Genomic DNA, 20,822 nt, shown 5'->3' on the forward strand with positions numbered 1-20,822 from the left:
CGAACCGTGGGCTAACGACTGGGATTTCGACGATGACAACGTATGAAGATTGAATGAAGTAAACACAAGAGGAACTTGGTCAGCTAAACAGAATATTTTTTATGAAGATAGCCAGGAATACGGTCCACGTTCACTCTTTCTTCAGTGCGAGGGTTTTCGTGTATCTTGTCGCCGACTGAGAGACCGCTTCTCGCTTATTTTGCTCTGATCTTCAGGCAGCATTCCTGTCACACTTACCATGGCGTTACTCCCAGCTACAAGTGTTACTGCGAGTAAGATGCCATAGAGGAGGCGCATGACTGAGCTTGTTATTATAGTATTGCTGTCGGTGCCTAGCAATTTTGTGTTGCTGAGCGTAATTGAGGAAGTGTGGACCAAGACAAACATACCTTGGTGATGATAGAGCTTCAGATAAAATTGGTACTGTACAGTGCTTCAGAGTACTGTGCATGTACCCTGGTTCGTAAGTTGCGAACCTCTGCGTGCCAACCTGGTTACGATTCGTAACCGTGTTGGCACGCAGGGAATATCAGATCCAAGGATAACCCAAAAAATAAAAGTGATCTGCAATCTAAAGGACGCCATTTCTTGCCGTTCATTGTTCGCATAAATGTGGAATACCCTGTAGCGTACTGAGGCTGTATGAACGCCTTATTGATGCAGATGCTATGATTTTATAGGATATAACACATGCAGCCTGAACGAATAAGTGCTCGTTTCAAACCTCAATACAATGTACAAGTAGTGGCTTGCCGGTACATGTACTTTGTCGGGAAAATGACAAAATGTGACTGGGTATATGGAAGTTGTGACAGAAAGTTAAAGGTGTGCCAAAGCGTGAGCAAGGTCTGGTCAGTATCGCTGGTAGGTATACCAGGTGAAACCCGCGCCAATAAGTGAGGAATTTAGGAAACAAACGTCACAACGTGTGTCCAATCGATTTAATAGCTGAAACAAGGTGGATCGGGCCAAAACCAAAAAAAAAACGTTGTATACTAATGTTCGTCATGCTTAGGAAGACCCAAATCGCACAGTCGTAAGTCCCAAAACCACTTGTTACGACTGAGAGACGCAAAATGGCAGAGGACATCGACGACATCGCTGATGGATTGGACATCGGCGATGAGGAAAACACTATTCCAGTCGGAATGACTTTCGATACTGCTTCACATGCTCTTCATGCTGTTCAAGTCTACGCTTTATCTCATGGGGTCTGTACGAATAACAAACAGGAGTGGATCCATCACTTTATCGGCTACTCATCGGGGAACTGCCCGTTTTCCGTGCGTGTCTATCGGGCCCATTGATCCACTGCGTCGTAAAAACAAAACCCAATTAAGCCTTCAGCTAGCTGCAGGCAACCTAGCTGCTGCAGCCGGTTTCCGCACTGCACGCCGATTTGACAGTTATTTGAAGCGCAAAAAGTGCTGCTTAGAGCATTGGGGCAGCTCTCAGGCTCACAAACATTCTTACAGCCCGACCAATCCACGAGGCCTATATCAGGAACAATTATATCGTTGGGGCTCTCCGTGTGATCTATCTGGATAACATCGTCAGGCCAGGCTACAGATATGTTGCCGGTAGCGGTCTCAACCTGCTCATCTTCACTGCTGTCAAACCAGACAGATTATTTCTGGTGTGGGCGACTCTATCTTATTATTTTTGTCACTGTCATGTTCGACAGACGGGCTAAACTGGAGTTCGCCACTACCGTGGCTGTGTTGGTTGTCGTCGCTTTCGCAAGCTCCATTCAGGTAAATCGCGTCTGGGCTCTCTGTCTGATGGCCACCTTCACTGAGAACGCATGTATCCTTGTCTTCGGTGAGATCCACCAGCTTGACTAAATCAGCTAAATGTCCGACGTCTGCTTCCGTGTCCCTCTCTGTCACCGTCTTCCCTATTCTTGCAATCGACGGGACCGAGTAGAAGTCATCTTTGGTAATCGTACAGTATTCTCTCGAAGAATCGATCAAAGGAGGAGGACCATCTAGCGGGAACGTTGCCGCGTCGCTCGAGGACGAGTCAGCGTCCGGGATCTCGGACGGATGGTACTTCTCTAAACGTCCGACGTAGAATGTCGGATGTAGCCGTAGTGACGTAGGAATGTCGATCGTATTAGCGTCACCAATAACCTTGGTTACTGTAACGGCCCAATAAAGCACGGCGCGAGTTGCGCCGACGTTGGTGACCGCTGAGTTTCTGATACCGTCAATTGACAGGAGCACTCGCTCACCTGTCGTAAACGTGGCCGTGCTCTTGCGGCCAGTCTTGTCTGCATTCTCCTTCTGTTTGTCCACTGCGTCCTGCAGTGCGTCTCGAGCATTGAGATGCAACGGTCTTCTTGCCCTTTATAAGCACATAGATGTACTGAAGCGCTCCCGGGATGAAGGCGAGACACATTTTCCTTCCATCGCTATACCTGCTCGCATCCATCTCGAGAAATTTTTCTCATCTGCGCTCCTAGATGAGTGTTTTCTACGGGAGGGATAACCATAGGCCCCTTCAGGACCAGAGCAGAGAGTAGACGAGCCGAAAAGCAGCTGGTGCTGCAACACAACAGAGATGAAGTCGATAATATGAAGCAGGAGGCGTAAAGGAGGCCAAGCCGTAAAGTACGACTCGTACGTAGAAGCTTGGTATTAAGTAAAACAGATATTACTAGGATCTCCAAATAACGCTAGTAGTAGCAGTAATACCGCGTCTGGTCGAGACCTAGTAGTACCGCACAAAACGCCCCCGTTGTTGTAAACTTTGACTATATCTTGCCGTACAACATAAGGGAATTAAAAGTTCGTTTTACGCAAAGGCCCAGTGATGATGCACATGAAGTTTATCCGAAGCGAGCGTGTTTCGATCGACATATTTATGAGGGACCGTTTTCTACTGAGATGCATTTGAAACCTACATCGAAGTATCGGGATGAATAAATCGAAGCGATGTTACTACTTGGTTAGGGTTTGTGTATCACAAAAATTGCTACGAAAAATCATCTTTTTGCACTAATAATGGACCCAATTTACTAGATTGGCAATCTGGCACTCGAATTGCTTAGTGGACATGCATTGCCATGTAGCAATGCGGTAGGTTACCATACTGCCACAACCATTCTGTCACAGTCAACAACGGGTTTACCGCGTTGTAAAGGCGCTCCAACCGATGTAGTAGGTTACGATGCTCCATAATCATTCAACGACAGTGTAACCTCAGTGCAAGCTCAGCAAGAGTGGTATATTTTCAAGTTGGAAGGCATTCTGCCGCAGAACAAGTAGGTGCTCCATCATATTGCGATGTTATAGCTAGCGCTGCTGTACTTTCTATTATATGTTTTTCTTTGTTCTGCGCTAGTGCCTGTGCAACACAGCTATCCCGGTCGTGTTGATCATAGCCTTGTGCGAGATTGTCATCACGCGCTCACATGAAGGTGCCCAAGTATAACATTTTGCCGATCTTACCACCTCGTCTCGATGCAAATGTACGCAGCACGAAGTAAACCCGTAATTATCTAAAGAGCTAGTAGAGTTGGATTGTTAATGTATCTTTGCTAAAGAAAGCAAATATACATGTCATGGTACATGAGATAAACACTTGCTCCACACGTAGCCAGACCAGACGCTTCATCTTTGAGAGGTTGTCGCTAATACTCACCTAACACTTACGGTTTCTTAAAAACGATAAACCTTGCGATCGTAGATCTGGTACTAGAATACTTGGTGCTTCGTTATTACGGTGGTAACAAAGTTTGGCAAATAATTGTGCATTGATGTATCGATCGTCGAGCTCACTTTCCAGTCCCCGTATTTATTTCCTCACAACAGACACTACTAATGCCCGAAATATAGACCATATCCCTTCTGGATATAAAATAAAACACTTCTTGGCCACGTTAAAAATGAGGCCTTCTGACAAATCTAGAACGAGAATTAACTTGGGGGTGGGGCATCCGCATGAAGAGGTAAGACTAGCTGCTCTTAAGGTGTGGGTCGAGTTGGAATATGTAGAGACGTTGCAGCGCTGTGTTGTCTTCACCAGTGTCCATTTTTGCGACTTGGTCGGCCAAATTTTTAAAATGGACACAAAGCGAAACACTAAAACGAAGATCTCTTCTAATCCGACTGAACAGCAAAAATCACAACAGTGCAAAGAGCACCGAAGGCGTCATCTGCAGCGATATAAGCATTATGAGCGTCCAAATGCTGTGTCCTTACAGCTAAGAGACGGCTCCACAAGTCGTTTAGGCTGACGCTTACGTTTGGGTTTTACTCTACATGCTGTTGCTGGCTTAACAGCTTTCTCGAGCTTCTTCACTTTACGAGGAGCCTTCCTCACTTAAGCTTCTTTTAACTTATGTGCCTTTGCTCTTGCAAGTTGCTGAACTTCCTTGAGCATATCGGAATGTGCCATCAGACGCCTGCCCGCGACGAACTCTTCTTCGTGTGTTTTTGTTAGGAATAACCGTATCTGATATTTAAAGACCAATAGTAAGAACACACGCGAGCTCTGGTACAATGCCCATGCCTTTGAGGTGCCGATCGGTACGCATTTTCAGCTGCTGTGGAACAATTCCTGTAAGAGGAGTGCTGGCAAGCATCGGGGCCGCACAGATGATCTTACAGAGCATCTTGTCCCTTGACACCAAAAACAAAACAGTAGCTTATAATAATCCCATCATCTTTTCGGGAATAGACCCGACTTTCCGTGAAGGAGATATCAGTGCAGCCATGTCATCTTTAAGTGTCCAGGAGCCTCGATGAATCAAGGACAAATCTGCGACTAAGGCCTTGTAAGCCCGCTTTTCAGATCGAAAGACGAGGGACTTCAAAAGCTGGGTAAAGTGGGAGGTCTGGCATGGCATCGCGAAAATTTAAATCTTGACCGAAGCCGCAAAATTCAGGGCAATCCAGTGCAAGTGCAAGAAATGCTCATCTAGAATTAAGACGACGGGCCGCTCAATATTTCTTTTAGCTTAAGACTCATAAAAAAATCGCAGCTAATTAAGGAAAGCTCTTCTGTTGACATGCGACGAGTCTTTTACAGCAAACACGTATCTATCACTTGCTCCTTCCAGACGAGCTACTGTATTCGTGCTAACAAGACAATAAATGAATTGGAGGAGTCAGAGATAACATCAAGAGCGAATGCAGGCATGGAGTAGTGGATCGGGTAGGAGCCTAAGTGTTTGGACATTGCAGAACGGCAGAGACTGGACAAGATGAAAGAGGTCCTATCCAAGGACATGACGACTGATGAGCACAATGGGATGTAATAGGTCTTCTGTCTCTTTATAAAACATAGATGTACTGAAGTGCTTTCGGAATGAAGGCGAGACACATTTCCTGTCTTGCTCTGTCCTTCCATCGCTTTACTTGCTCGCATCCATCTCGAAAAAATGCCATCATCTGCGCCCCCGAATGAGTCTTTGGTAGTAAAGGATAACCATAGCCCCCTTCAGGGCCAGAACAGACAGCAGACAAGCGGAAACGTAGCTGGTGCTGCGGCACAACAGAGATGAAGTCGTGAATACCACTCTGGCCCACTTAACTTTTCTAGAACGGCCTCTTATTCTGTATCCTACAGAATAAGGAAATTCCTTGATTAAAGTATGCCAGAAAACCTGCGAAAAGTATGCCGTGTTGAGCCCTTTCGCGCCTGTTGTAAATAAACGGAGCAGATTGAACGCAAAGAAGCCACAGATGTGTGCATAGATCCCACAATGTATCCACCATCAGATCAAATAGCGATTTTCTATTGGCTCCCGATTGAACAGAACTCGGTCAAAACCTCCTACCAAGCAATACCCGTCCTTTTCGGTACTATCACTGGAAGTGGCCATCTCTAGGTTTCAGCCACCCATCTTTGGCGCCAAACAGCGCGCGTCAAACCTGGGCCGCGCGCAGTGGAAGAATGTGCCCAGTTCCTAACTAACGGATTAGTGAGGAGGAACAGGGCAATTTCTTCTCTGCGCGCGCCACTACGAAGTCGCTATACGCCTTGTAAGTGTTCTTATCTTATTAGCCTTACGGTTATCTTTTTCCCCAGTCTCATTATCTCTTTTACGCTTACGGAATCTTATCTTCTTTTTTAGAGCTGGCGGAATGCACTTACCATCGTTCCAAGTGTCGTGCCAAATCTGCGCACATGTTAGCAAGTTTCCGCTTTCGACGCGCCGTACTTGACGGCAAAGCGGCACCCGTCCACTAAACGCGTCAATGCATTCCTGGCAGAAGAAGCTGGTCTCAAATGACTTGGTATTGGCATCGGAGTACGCGGAGCACACTTTGCACAAGTATTGTCTTCGTTTGTGCTGCGTTCCCTTTGTGTAGAAATCGTCTGTGTTCACTAACGAGTGTTGTTGGCGGGTATCGGCCCTGAAACTAGATCCTCTGCGTTGAGATGCGTCTCGAAGTTGATTGTACGCAGCGCCAGTAGCTGTACATGCAAGCGGCGCAGGTATTCTGCGTGTGTAGGTGGCTTCTCTCCTCTTTTCTCGACTGTAATGCAGTGAACAATGTAACCGTTGACAACGGCCATGTCTACGATACACAGGAATAGCTGCTTGTAATACCTCCGGAGCGAAATGCACTTTTGAATACTGTAGCGGTGAAGTCGTAGCTGGTCGTGGACATCAACTCCACCCATACCGAGGCCGTAGTCCACGACCAGCTGTGGACACGGAACTGGAGTGCGGGTTCCATCCTTCTGCGTGCGGAGAACACTGGTGCGACGCGTGCTACATCCTGTAGCGAGCATGTTCACTGGCTTGGAATCCATCCAGCTCAGTGCGACGAGCTTGGGGTGGTCTCGCGCTTGGGCAATACGGTAAGGTCCACGTGGCATGCGCTGTGGTCTTTTCTTTTGCGTGAAGTGAATTGGGCACCAACCTAACCTGTCGGTCCGTGTAGTCCCGACGTGGTACAAGTCCATGTCCAGCAGCTTCAGACTGAGCGATACGGTAGAGTAAAAACTGTCGGTAACAATCAGTCGCTTCTTCGGCTGGTCCATCAACACCTTCGAGATATTTCTTACGACAGCTTTTGGGCCAGGTCCCAGTGTGTCTGTTGGTGCTTTTCTCTTCTTCTGCTTCGATTTGTCAGCTCCACAGTAGATTTCCACTCTAAGTTTTATCACATACGAATACCATAAGTACACACCATGTTAATCTGTATCCTCCAGAATAGGATGTTTGGTACTATTTAGAATAGCTTGTCTTACCTTGAGCAGTACGCGGTGTCAGCACAGCACGTCATGTAGAATTTGGTGCCATACTTGCAGGGCTTGTCTGGCATGAAGACGCGCATTGGGTTGTATTTGCTTCGATTAGCCATCATGCCTTCATCAAAACAGATTACTTTTCCGAGGCGATATCCACGGCGAAACGTTTTCTCAACAGCTTGCAGTAGCGGTCGAACTTTTCAGGCCGTATCCACAAGCACTCCACCTTGTTCATTGTTGTTGAAGTGAAGAAACTTTAAGATCGTTACGAAGCGATCACGCTTCATGAAGCGAGAGAATGTTCCTCGTGGAACAGCACCATCTTCATCGGTAGACCAATGTTTGGCAAGTCCATCTCGAATCGGTGCTATTGCGCGAGCAAAGAGTAATGCTACGACGTGTACGATCTCATGGGACTGTATATCCTTGAACTTCTTCAGCCCTTCTTCAATATCCGCCAAATCAGGAACACTGATGCGAGGATCCTTGGCCTGCCGAGCCAGCAACTTGTTCCTACGTGACGTGGCAATGACGGTGATATTCTGGGTTCTGTATCTGTTCGTCTCTTTGGCGATATGACTCCATAGTTCCTTTGGCAAGAAGTAAAAGAACATCCCCAATGGAGAATCTGCGTACGCAACTGCCGAACGCGTAGGCCCAAATTCCCCGTCATAATAGTCCGCAGCTGCATCAACTTGAAAATCCTCTACATTGTTGCATATGTCATATACAGATCTAGTTTATATGTGTTTTAAGTTATTCTGTGCTATTCGGGCTTACCGCTGTGCTCTTCGTCATACGTCACCCATCCATTTCCAGCGATATCACGTAAGGCATCTTCCGTAAACCCCAACAGTTCAGCTTCAGAGACGTCTTCAGTCATTGGGACATCTTCTACATCGTTGGCACCTTCTAGAGAAGACGTAATCACCTCATTGTCTTCCAATATCCCATCATCATCTGCATGTGAATCGGAATCGCAGAAGTCAGCGCTATCCACCAAGTTCACATCGTCATCAGCTGTCGGGCCAAACAGGGGCTCCTTTCGGAGACCCTCTATGAAGTTATCGCTGTCGAACACGTCCAAATCAACGAAATTTTCAGTCTCGTTCAGATCGTCGCTCTCAGTTTTGCCTTCTTCTTCATCTGTCGCGTTCTCCCTGGGATGCAATTCTGTATCATCCTGAACAACATCATCTGCTCCATCACCTTGCTCTGTAGCATCTGTCATACCGGATGGTTCTGTCGCTTGAGAGTCAACTACTTTCGTGATAACCGCCGCTGTATGCGTATCATCAGGTGCTGAACCGAGGGAAGTCGGTAAAGAAACAGTCGCGACCAATTCTCCACTCGCAGTTGTGGCCGGCGCCACTGAAGTCTGGTTTGTCGTGGGGGATGGAACGCATGGGGGGTCAACACCGATGGCTGCATAAGCTGCTTGCTTGCCAATGGGTCGTCGGACGACAGAGCCCACTGATGCGCTGGAAGGTTGGTGATCCAGGAGGCCTGAGAGACGAGTAAACGCCATAAGATCCTTCTCACCTGGTTCAAAGCAGATATTAGTACAACGAAAATTATTAGCTACAATAACATCCTCCCACCTTCAAAGAAGTCTAATCCGCGTCGCGAATCATCGAGGCGGCCCTTGATTCCTGGCTTTACGTAGCAGTGGTCTTTAGCGATACCGGTAGGCTTACGAGCCTTCCATCCTTCCTTGCACAGGTCACGCCACAGCTGCGTGAACGACTTCTCTCCAGGACCGTTCATCTTTCCGAATGGGGGAAAGATGGAGTGGCTGACACGCGTTTGCGTGGGCTGTCACCTCAGTTTTTAAACCTTATACTCGTCTGTCTATGCCAACACGCCAATCCCCGGCTATCTACCCAGCGCAGATCTATTAGGAGCGGTCGACTGATCAGCACACATACAAAATAATAGATGCGAGGTTCGATAGCGCAGCCAAAATTTCTGGATATTAAATACTGCGAAAACACTTATTCTGTAGGATACAGAATACCGTTCTAGAAGGGTTTAGAATCGACATTTGTTTTTTGGGGACAACACTGCCATTTGATTGGCTAAAAATATTGTAGAATTAGGTGCAAATGGAAGGCAGTAACTCCTCGCTGCATCTGCAGTAAATATTGGCCCAAATTCCCCTCAAGTCACCAACGTTCTCGTCAATCGTCAGCACAACGGCTCGCCAGCTCAACCAGCCCAACCTCACGTCCAAGAAGAAGATGGCAATCCTTCTCTATCTTTCCAGTAAGGCCGTAAACGGGGTGCTGCCCCATGGAGCCGAGGCGGCTGTGACTCGTGCCTTCTCGTGTCATCGCGAGACTTTTTCAGCTGTTTGGACCAAGAGAGATACTCCAGAGGCTCTACTCGCGCGGCCACCGCCGCTCGAAGGGGCTGCGATACCCTAACATTGCTACCAGAGTGGGAAAGGTGCCGATTTCTCTGCGTCAGACGCAACGGAGTCTCTCCAACGCCGTAGGCGTACCCCGCACTGCAATCCAGCGATATCTGAAGGGCAGATATCTACGGCGAAGGTTTTCTTCGATTAAACTATGTTTGGCAGCTGCTCATAAGCAGCGCCGCCTCGAGTTTGCATTAGAGCACATCCGTGAAATACTAGATATCTATATACTGTATTATTATTATTACTAATTTATTAAATTTTGTTTTATAGTTTAGTACTCAGACAACCTCGGTTTGGTGATATGTACAATGTTGTTCATATCGACGAAAAGTGATTTAACATGTACAACGGCTCAACGCATTATTAAATGTCTGCCGCAGAATCTCTACCGTATTATATATGCGCTAACAAGAAATACATTGGTAAGGTGATGCTTTTAGCGGCAGTAGCCAGGCCACGCTACGACTTTTATTGGCGTACCTATTTTAATTGCAAAATCGGAATGTGGCCGATAGTCGAGCATGTACAAGCTCAGCGAACGTCCGTCAACCGAATGGCTGGAGACTGGGAAACCAAGAACACCTCGATGACAACAGACGAGTATTCAAAAATACTCATTAATAAGTTTCCCTGCAATTGGGCGGCGTGACCAGGTATGTAATTGCTTTCTGCGCGCTTACTTATTTTAATTATATATATATATTAATTAAATTAGGCTGTAAGCGTCGTCGTATCTGTGTCCAACATGACAATGCAAGTCCACACGCCGCAACGGCCAGGCTCATCGTGCTTCAAGCTGCTAAAGAGAATGGCTAAGACATCCGAATGGAGTTCCAGCCTTCTAAATCACCGATATGAACATCTTGGATCTTGGTGTCTACAATACTTCTTGATCTGTGCTGTATCGACAGCCTACACATGACATTGATAGTCTCATCGGTGTTCGGATGACCATATTTCAGCTACTACCAAGTCGCACGTTGGACAAGTCTTTCATTACACTACAAAAGGGGTTTGGAGTGTATGATAATGCACGGAGCCGACAACAGCTTCCGTCTGCCGCGTGTGAGCAAGCTGTAAGTCAAGTATGACTTTATGCCGAGATAGTTAGTGTGCGACCCGGTTGATTTCGCTAAAGGTCGAATGCTGTTGAAGCAGCTTAAAATCGATGCTTACATGGTTGGTGCTTACAGCATTGTTGTTGTTGTTAACAATAAATGCCAAAGTGAGTAGATTAAAGTCAATTAGATATGTCCTCTTGTCAAGCGCTCCTGGCCATCCACCAGATTAACCGGTTTGGGAACGGTCCGTCGTGAAACGCTCAGCCGGTTAACTGAACTGTGCAGAGTCGGTGTGAATTAACACTCCCACTCACCGCTACTCCCGGCGTTCGTCTTCGTTAAGGATCGCTACTCAGCGGCGTTCATCTTCTTGATCCCGCTTGCCTCGCGAAGGAACGCTAGCGACTTCGTTCCAAGCGCCTTCGTCAGCATGTCCGCAAGTTGGCGCTTCGTGTCGACGTAGTCCACCTTGATCGTAGAGCGTTCCACATTCTCCCGAATGAAGTGATGTCGGATATCCACGTGCTTGGTCCTAGCGTTATACATAGCGCTACTTGCAAGCGCGATAGCACCTTAATTGTCCTCCCAGACCTGCGTCGCTCCCACTTGCTCGTGACCCATGTCCTTGAGAATAGCACGTGTCCACAGTACCTCTTGCGTACACAGACTCAGAGCCATGTACTCTGCTTCCGCTGAGCTGAGTGCAACCGTTCTCTGGTACTTGGACTTGAACACAACCGGAGCGTTCCCAGTCATGACCATGACACCTGATACGGAACGCCTGTCGTCAATGTTGCTTCCCCAGTCTGCGTCCGTAAACGCCTCTGCCTTGACACCTTGCGTTCCACTTTGGTAGACGATACTGTGCTGCCGAGTTGTCTTCAAGTACTGCAGGACCCGTATCGCTGCCTTCCAGTGTTGCGTTCCAGGATTCTCCAGGAAGCGTGACAACTGCGTTACAACGTACGCAATGTCCGGTCGAGTGCATGTTGTGATGTACATCAGGCATCCGATCAAGGAACGGTACGGTCTTGACTGCATTTCACGTCGTTCCTTCTCCGTGGCTGGCGACATCATCTTCGACAGCTTCATGTTTGACGCGCATGGGTTATCCAACATCTTGGCGTTCCGTTGGTTGAAGCGCTCTACAATGTCGTCAATGTACCGAGTTTGCTTGATCATCAGCGTTCCAGCTGCCTTATCATGATCAATCTCCATCCCCAGGATGAACTTTGCCTCGCCAAGCTCTTTCATCTTGAAGGCACTCTTCAGAGCGCCCTTTACTTCGCGAATCTCTTCGCGTGTCTTCGCCGCAATGATCATGTCGTCCACATACAGGCACACGTACACGAATGCGTCCCTGGAACGCTTGACGTAGACACACTGGTCGGCTCCACAACTCTTGAAACCGTTCCGCAGGAACACACGATGGATAGTCTTGTTCCATGCACTTGCAGCTTGCTTCAAACCATAAATGGCCTTTAGCAGCTTGCACTTCATGCCTTCAGCGTTCTCGAGACTAAGTGGAACGTCCATGTAGACCAAATCCACCAAACCGCTGTTTAGGAACGCTGTGTCAGCAACCAGTTGCTCCATAATGTAGTCGCATGCCACACACACAGCGAGTACAACTTGAATCGAGTTCATGTTTGCAACAGGAGAATACGGCTAAAAAATCGATTTCAAACTTCTGCTTGAACCCTTGAGCTACTAGGCGTGCCTTGTAACGGATAACACGACCGTTCTCGTCACGCTTCTTGGTGAACACCCAGCGACATCCAATGGAGCGCGTAGCCGTTCCACATGGAACCAACGTCCACGTTCCGCTCTGGGAGTGAGAGTGTAACTCAGCCTTCATAGCTCGACGCCATTCAACTGCTTCATCACTGGCGATAACTTCTGCGTACGTGTTCGGCGTATCCGGTACGCCTCCGATGCTGGCCGCGTATGCCAACACTGCCTCTGCGAGTAAACAGTCTTCATCGATCCTAGGACGCTTAGGAGACGGCGGTCCATCACATCCTCTTTCAGACTGACGTTCCACATCGTCATCGTAGCCGTTCCCAAGCAGAAACACCGGTTCCCGAGGTCGGGTTGAGCGTTCCGTTTCAGGATGGAAGATTATCCGGTCCTCTTGGAACGCAGGAGGTTGTGAGCGGTACGTTGCCAGTTCCAGTCCACTCGACCGGCGTTCCTCCGGTGTGGGTAGCTGTGGTAGCTCTGCGTTCCGTTCCGGTTCAACATCGTCCATCTCAATGTATTGAGCAGGTTCTTCCGCTTCTTCCATCGGTTCATCTTGAACAGACTGTCGTTCCACTTCTGGAGCTGAAACCACGGTGTCGTCATCGTTCCTTGTCACATGGATGATCGTTCCAGAAGCTGGCGACGGCGTGGTACTGATACCGCCCACCTCACGCTCGTCCAGCTTTACCGATCGTGCCACCTTGACCTTGGATGCATCCAAGTCGTACACACGATACCCTTTTACGTTCTCTGCGTATCCGAGGAACGTGCACCTGAAGCTCTTGGGTTCCAATTTCGTTCTCTTCACATCAGCCACGTGAGCGTACCCTTGTGATCCAAACACGCGTAGGTGTTCCATCCGTGGCTTCACTCGGAACGCCAACTCATATGGCGTGACATCCGAGTTGGATGTGTTCGTGGAACGGTTGATAAGGTAAACTGCAGTACTCACCGCTTCAGCCCACCACTCCGTCGACATAGACTTGTAGTGTAGCATGCTTCGTGCCATCTTCATGATGGTACGGTTCATGCGTTTCGCAACACCGTTCTGCTGAGGGCTGTATGGAACGCTGCGTTGATGCGCGATGCCATTCCGCTGACAGAGTTCCAATACCGTCTTGTTTACAAACTCCGCTCCATTATCGGAACGCAGGCACTTCAATCGTTCCCCCCACTGATTTCCATACAGCGCCTTGAACTCCTTCAGCTTGCTGCCCACCTCACTCTTGCTCTTCATGAAGAATGTCACGACATACCTTGAGTAGTCGTCTACAAAGGTCAGCACGTACTTGGCACCCCCCTTTGAGAGCGTTCTCATTAGTCCCATAACGTCCGTGTGTACTAGTTCCAACACACGCGTTGTCTTCGTCAGTGATCGTGACGAAAACGCCGTCACGGTCTGCTTTCCCTTCATGCATCCACCGCACAAAGTCTCGCACCCCCTTCTTACTGGCGGGATACCGGTCGTGGAACGCTGGGTCTTCGTCAGTGCGTCCTTGTTGGGGTGACCCATGCGAGCGTGCCAAAGCTCCCCCTCGCTGTCTGCATCGGCGTATTCCACGAAACGGGCCTCCTCCTGCTGACAGTCCAACAGAAATGCCTTACCGATTTTCTTCCCGGACGCTATTGCAGCGTTCCGTCCCCAAATTACACAACTGGAACGCTGGAACTCCCACACTCATACCGCGTTCCGCGAGCTTCCCGACTGACAATCAGCGTCTATCGAGCCCGGGGATGTGAAGCACGTCCACCATACAGATGCGTCTACCGTCCAAACTAGTCAACTTGACCGTTCCAGTTCCTGCGACGTGCAGCTTCTTGCCGTCTGCAATCGTCACCTCCATGCTAGTGTCCAACGACTTGTACTCAAACAGGTCGTTCCGGTGAGGGGTCATGTGCGATGGCGCACCGCTATCAATCAGCCACCCGGCCGAGCGTTCCCCACCAACTGCAAACACTGCATCGTCTTAGCTTTCCTTCTTCGTAGCAGGTCAGTCCCGCTTCATGTGGCCCACGTGGTCACAGTTGAAGAACTTGCCCTTGAAACCAACGTTCCGCTTCGGAGCGGTCCACTTCCGACCGTTCCCTCGGCCGTTTCGGAACTTGCCTGCGTTCCCATTCACTTGGAACGCCTTCTCCGTGGTTTCCTTCTTCTCGAGTCGCTCATACGCCTTCAATAGCTTCTCCTTGGCCTCGATGAGCGTCACACCCTTGGCGTTCTCCAGGATAGACGATATGAGCTCGTATTCGGCGGGGAGGCTGCTCAGCAGTACCACCAGCTGACGTGCCTCGTCTATGGGCTCTCCCAGCGTCTGCAATCCGACGATCAGCTCATCGAACGCATCCAGATGCTTGGCCATAGACGATCCGCTCTCCATCTTAAACTCGTGCAGTCGACGCGTCATCGTCACGCGGTTGTGGAGCGTGATGCGATTGTAGAACTCGCGGAGCGTTTCCCATGCTTCCATGGAGCGCGTCGCCGACCGGATCTTGGTCTGGTGCTGGAGTTCCACACCCTGGGCGATGATGCCAAGCGCCTTGGCATCGTTGACGAGCCACACCTCTGTGATCTCGTTCTCAGGCTTGACGACTTGAATATGCGCAAGCAAGCCTTTTCTGGCTAGCGTCATGCGCATATTGTACTCCCAATGGAAGTAGTTCCCACTCCTGAGGAGGACTCCGGCACGCTTGGTAGTCGTCATGGTCTTGAGCGTTCTTGCGTGGAGCGTTCCGTTTCTTGAGCGTTCCTGCGTGGAGCGTTCCGGTCGAGTTGAGGTTGCGGCTGTTAACCTGTTGTTGTTGTTAACGGTAAATGCCGAAGTGAGTAGATTAAAGTCAATTAGATATGTCCTCTTGTCAAGCGCTCCTGGCCATCCACCAGATTAACCGGTTTGGGAACGGTCCATCGTGGAACGCTCAGCCGGTTAACTGAACCGTGCAGAGTCGGTGTGAATTAGCAAGCATAAGTACTAGTGTTAAATCGCCATTTGCTGTGATTCGTTGTTAATACAGCTGTTAATTGATGTATCAACGTAGCAACTAAAAAAAACTCGGTTTTTTTGTCGCTGATACAGCGTTGTTGAATAGCTTGTACAAGCTATGATTGAATGTACCGTATCAGCACCGATAAGGAGATTCTGTAAATATCAGTTTCGCGTAATATCGCTAAAAACTGATACCATTGCAAAAATATACCTAATGGATAGGATTCGAGGCTGTGAATGGGCCGTGGTATATAGCCCCTGAATGGCGTTATGGACAAGGTAAAAATGAAGTGAGAAAGCTCTGATCACCAGCTTTCTTTTAAGGTATAGATTGGCTAAATCCGTTAGCTAAAGCAGGAGCTACATGTGCTGGAGTCAAATGTCGATTCCTAAGTGGGTCAGAGTGGTATGAAACAGGAGGCGGTAAGGAGGCCAAGCCGTAATGTACGACTCGTAAGTAGTGGTTTGGTATTACTTTAGTGCTACTAATATTGCTCCGACCTCCAAAATACGCAAGTAGAAGTAGTATTACCGCGTCTGGTTGAGACTTAATATTACCAGTACTATTACTACCACGATACCATTAACCCCGGTAGCACTGCACAATATTTTTTTAAATTGTCTTATATCGCTGTAGTGATCTTGCAAAATGTTTCAATTCAAGTCATTACATTCTCGTGCAGCACTACCTATGCCTTTATTGATCTGTGTGGCGCTAATCGTCAGCACCGCACCGTTCAATATGGATACATCTTGCAACACTCAATTACTCTAAAGGGAAATGCTGTTGCATAAAGTATCAGATCAGCCAACTGTCTTCGAAGGTTATACCTAACCGGTACTCAGCTAAAGAAACACGTTATTATTGCCCCCAGAAATTCCAGCTGCTTGTAACGCAGTAGCGTTTTTGGTAGTAGCTCCATCGCTACTCATTATTTCAGCTGGGTCTTCGTACCAGGATATTTTACCTTCCACGCATCGGTCAGCTGCATCCACAGCTTCATCCTGCCGGAGTAGTTCACGCCAACAAACCGGTTTTTGGGTTTATGAAGATTGAGCACTTCGTAAACCCGGTCAGGGTGGACTCTATCATCCACGAGTTTCTGCACTGCTGTATCCAGATTCACTTGGCTCGCCTTGGCTTTCAGTTTTGACGCCAAATACGTGTCCTTCACACGCTTCAACGCGCCTGTCCCGAGCTTCTTGACAAAATCAGTGAGCCCCGCCCTCTCCTCGTCTTCGGTGCCCTCGGTCTGATCGCTCGTTTTTTCAGCTCTCAGTAGACGCTCACTTCCTGGAATTGGATGGGCAGCTTTGATCAAATGGAGATGGCGGACGTTGACGATCGCAGCATTGCTGCAAACGATCATAATGGCCACAAGTAGTATGTAGGAGCGCATACGTCGGTTCTGCAATACCACAATGGTGCGCGTGGAGGAATGTTACGTGTTGGCTGCTCTGCTAGATAATTGCGTTATGTCGTGGTTGCTGCATCAACGTATGTGTGCTGTGCACAAGAGTGAAGGGAGCAATGCCGGTACTGGAATTTCCGGTTTCTTAATAGCTTCGAATCAAATATAGAAATTTACATTAGTCTCGAATGGGTGCTGAGATTTGTGAGCGAAGATAACCAAATTAGCAAAAAGGACAAACACATATATACAGAAAAAGGAACTACAGTAGCAAGCTGCTGGTATATCTGTTAAAATGATCAAACTTTAATGGAGTTAAGCCAAAAATTAGCAACCGTTACAGTCACATGTGCGCTACTTGATTTTTACTCTTACAATTTTTAAATATGTGGAATTATAGAATCTGCGTCTCTAATAGATGTTTACAGCACCGCGCAGGTGAATATACCGAATTCATCTATATGGATCGCACCTATTTACCTGCACACTGTCCTGACTCCTCTGCACTCCTTACTCCAGCAAACGTCAAATCGTGGAAAAGCCCCAAAATAAAATGTTGAATTCCGTCCGGAATCGGCCAATTACTGGTAGCCAAATATCATATGATATTCTTGATAGTAATAGTACTATTTTTTCAATATAAAATTATCAGTAGTAGCTCATTTTCTCAAAAGCTAACATTATATTTTAATATTAGCTCAAAATACTAGATACTTAATTATATTTTATAATTGTTTTTCACTTAAGTACGCTTCTTGCCACCTTTCCTGAACCGAGGGCTCACAAAGGAATTCTTTCGGTCAACTTCAAGAAAAGCAGTAGACTTTAAGACTGACGAGTATTTGCTCTAGTAATTCGCTGTGACACAGACAAAGGCGATCAAGATGAGAATTATGAGCGCTTGCAGTTGTTTAATGTCGATAGAGCGAAATGAAGGTATTTGTTCTTGTTCTCTACCGATAGTGTAACGGGGTACAATCCAGTGTGCCCCATGTTACATAAAGAGTGACCCGTCACTCTTGTGGACACCTGGTACACGGTACCAGGTGCTCTCGGAGCCAGTCAGTGCATGACTACTTAGCTTTACTATAGGTAACCTCTAGTTTGTATGACACCCAAGCTTATCTTACTTATAAATACATCAATCTTAAATATACTCCTCTAAGTAGCAAACCGTTCCCACTGAGGCCGGGAACACGTGGACTTACGTTCACTCGGGTAATTAATACCCTTAAGCACTTTCTCTGTGCAAGGTGCTGTGTGACCCCGTCACACTTGGTAGCACTCGTAGTCAATCCAGCACCATCGCGGGTAGATTGAACTACCTGAATCCTCTGTGCGCTCAACGTTTAAGCCAAGATGAACCGAAGCGAGTTTCCTCGCTTGAACGACTCACAGTATGAGTCTGTTCGGAAGATGGGAGGCATCTTTGGACAAGATGTTCTTCGCAGCTTGGCGGCGGCGACGCCTGCCGAGCAACAAGAGCGCGTGACCGCGTTTGAGACCTACGAGCGTGGTCTCATCGCTCACGTCCGCGGGAGCTTGGAGGCCACGATGGCCGCTCCCCAGGCAACCAGGCCTAAGCCGGTGTGGCTGAAGGTCCCCGCGTTTGAGGGGAAGGAAGGCGAGAACCTTCACTTCTGGGTCCGTGAGGTGGAGATCGCCATGAAGGCGGGTCTCATCTCGGACGAGCCAGTTCGGGTGGCGTTTGCCCTGTCCAACCTTGGTGAACGTGCCAAGCACTGGGCATACACCAGGGAGACGACATCTCCTGGATGCTTTGCATCCTGGACTCAGCTGTGTAAGCAGCTTCGAGCCGCGTTCCTACCGGCGAACAACGAGTTCCGCCAGCGCTCACGCTTTCTCGCGTGTAAGCAAGGTAAACGTGAGCTGCAGGAGTACGCGCAAGAGATGCGCACGTTGGTGGCATCTCTGGCAGGGAATCCTCTGCCTGAAGACATTAAGACAACAGTCTTCATGGACGGCCTGAAGGTCGGTCCTGCTCGCACCCAGCTATTCCGGGTGCAAGCGACAACTATGGAGGAGGCGATTCGAATCGCCCTCCAAGAAGAGTACAGCCACAAGCAGGCTGGTACTTCTCGGGAAGAGGAACATCGCCACGATAAAAATGGCGTTCCTCGGGAGGCGGAGCATCGCAGCAATGACGCTGTTGCTCCTGCTGTCACGCAGCCCGTTGATACCGGTGCGTACAGCAAGCCCGAACCCATGGACTTAAGCTCAGCCGAGAGCTTGGTCCGCTGCTATGGATGCGGCGGACATGGATACTACCAGCGTGTGTGTCCCTCGCTAGTCCTCGGGAAGAAGACGGCCCGTGGGCCCCAAGACCGGTGGCGCAGGCCACGGCCAGGTGGACGAAGCCTCCCCGTCCACCAGTAGAGGCGCTATGCCCTACTAAAGAGCGCTAAGCCTTCGTGATGGGTGTGCAGGTTGTGCGCACCACGGAGCTTAGCCCAGAGAGACGTGGTTCTCTCAAACCGGTGAAGGGCAGTGATGGGATGCCGGTAGTACACTCGGTGTACGGGGGTACGGTACCCCTTGAACGTTTGATTAGTTCTGGGGCGTTGATACGCCGCCGGAACGTCGCTTAGCATAACGACATTCGACTGCACTCTACGTCAGAGTGGCGGTCATGGGCTGGTCCTTGATGGACTAGCCTTTGGTACGGTGAAGGAAGTACCAATGGTCCTTAACGGACCTGAACGTTTCGGCTCGATGAACTCGCGCACCGCGGTGTCGCTCGCAGTTCTCGCCATGAACAACATGGCTGTGCCGAACATAAGGCACAGCCCGGACTTTGGTGTGGCAAGGCTGAGAAGGGCCTACCAGTCCAGGTCTATGACGGAGCATTGGTGAGTCATGTTCCCACCTCCGTCATGACGGGGGCGTCTGATACAGACTGCCAGGACGCAGAAGCGTCACGGAGCTGTCAACGCGCTGACAGCTCTGCGTACAGCAAGACCATGCTCCGCTGCGGCAATACCACGGGCGTGGGTCTTTGCCCAACGTGTGGACCTGCTACACCAGCAGCGTCCAACGCCGAAGGTCGTCGCGCCGTACGGGCTTCGCCAGTGGTTATGCCTTTAAGCGCTAACCAGGTGGGTAACTTGGGACCACACGGTCGCCCAGACCTTAACTGAAGAGGAAGGCGCTGAATGCGCTTCCTGTGTGGATAACACAGTACCACATACGGTCGCCCAGACCTTAACTGAAGAGGAAGGCGCTGAATGCGCTTCCTGTGTGGGTAACACAGTACCACACGCAGTCGCCCAGACTATAAATGAAGAGGAAGGCATTGGCCATGCTTCCTGTGTGGGTAACACAGTGCCACACGAGGTCTCGAGTGCCTCTGATGTCGTCAACGAGACATCACGACGTGGGTAACGAAGTGCCACGTCACGTCAGCCGCCGCAAGTCGGGTCTGAACCTTGTTCAGGCCGACGTCGCTTCAAGCGACTCGTAGTTCAGGGCCCGGACTCCTCTGACTCGGTCGGGGGACACCAACTCTGTCCGGTGTGTGGGCGGGTCTGCCACACCAGCCGATCCCAACACCGAAGGTCGTCGCGCCGTATGCGCTTCGACAGTGGTGGTGCCTAAGGGCATTCACCAGGTGGGTAACATAGGTCCACACTGCAAGTAACAAGTTCCGCAAGCAGCGAAGCTGCTTAAGGAGACCGACATTCGGTGCTCCGAGCGTGGGTAACAAAGTTCCACGCAAGGTCACTCGGACCATAACTGATACGGAAGTCGCTGTATGCGCTTCCGGTGTGGGTAACAGAGTTCCACACCCAAGGCGAGTAACATAGCGCCGCACACAGAGCCATTGGCTCGAGGCGCGAGGTTGTATTGGCCTCGCCAGACGTGAGCAGCTCGCTCGACGTCAAGTCGCGCAGATTCAAACTGCTGACGCGAAGGCTGAATGCCTTCAGTCGACACGGCCGACGCGGTCGACCATACCGACGCAGTGCACATG

The 20,822-nt window shown here is 49.2% G+C and overlaps 1 protein-coding gene across 1 annotated transcript; it reads right to left on the bottom strand.

Moving 5' to 3' along the window:
* Window positions 1-16,351: 16,351 nt before the first annotated feature.
* PITG_16515 (secreted RxLR effector peptide protein, putative) lies at window positions 16,352-16,819 on the bottom strand (the record flags this gene model as incomplete). The annotated part of the gene is made up of 1 exon (XM_002897494.1): window positions 16,352-16,819. The coding sequence occupies one exon, from the start codon at window positions 16,817-16,819 to the stop codon at window positions 16,352-16,354; it is 468 nt and encodes a 155-aa protein (XP_002897540.1).
* Between the last annotated feature and the right edge of the window lie 4,003 nt (window positions 16,820-20,822).

This window comes from Phytophthora infestans, genomic scaffold (assembly GCF_000142945.1).
Source record: "Phytophthora infestans T30-4 supercont1.44 genomic scaffold, whole genome shotgun sequence".
Classification (NCBI taxonomy): domain Eukaryota; phylum Oomycota; class Peronosporomycetes; order Peronosporales; family Peronosporaceae; genus Phytophthora; species Phytophthora infestans.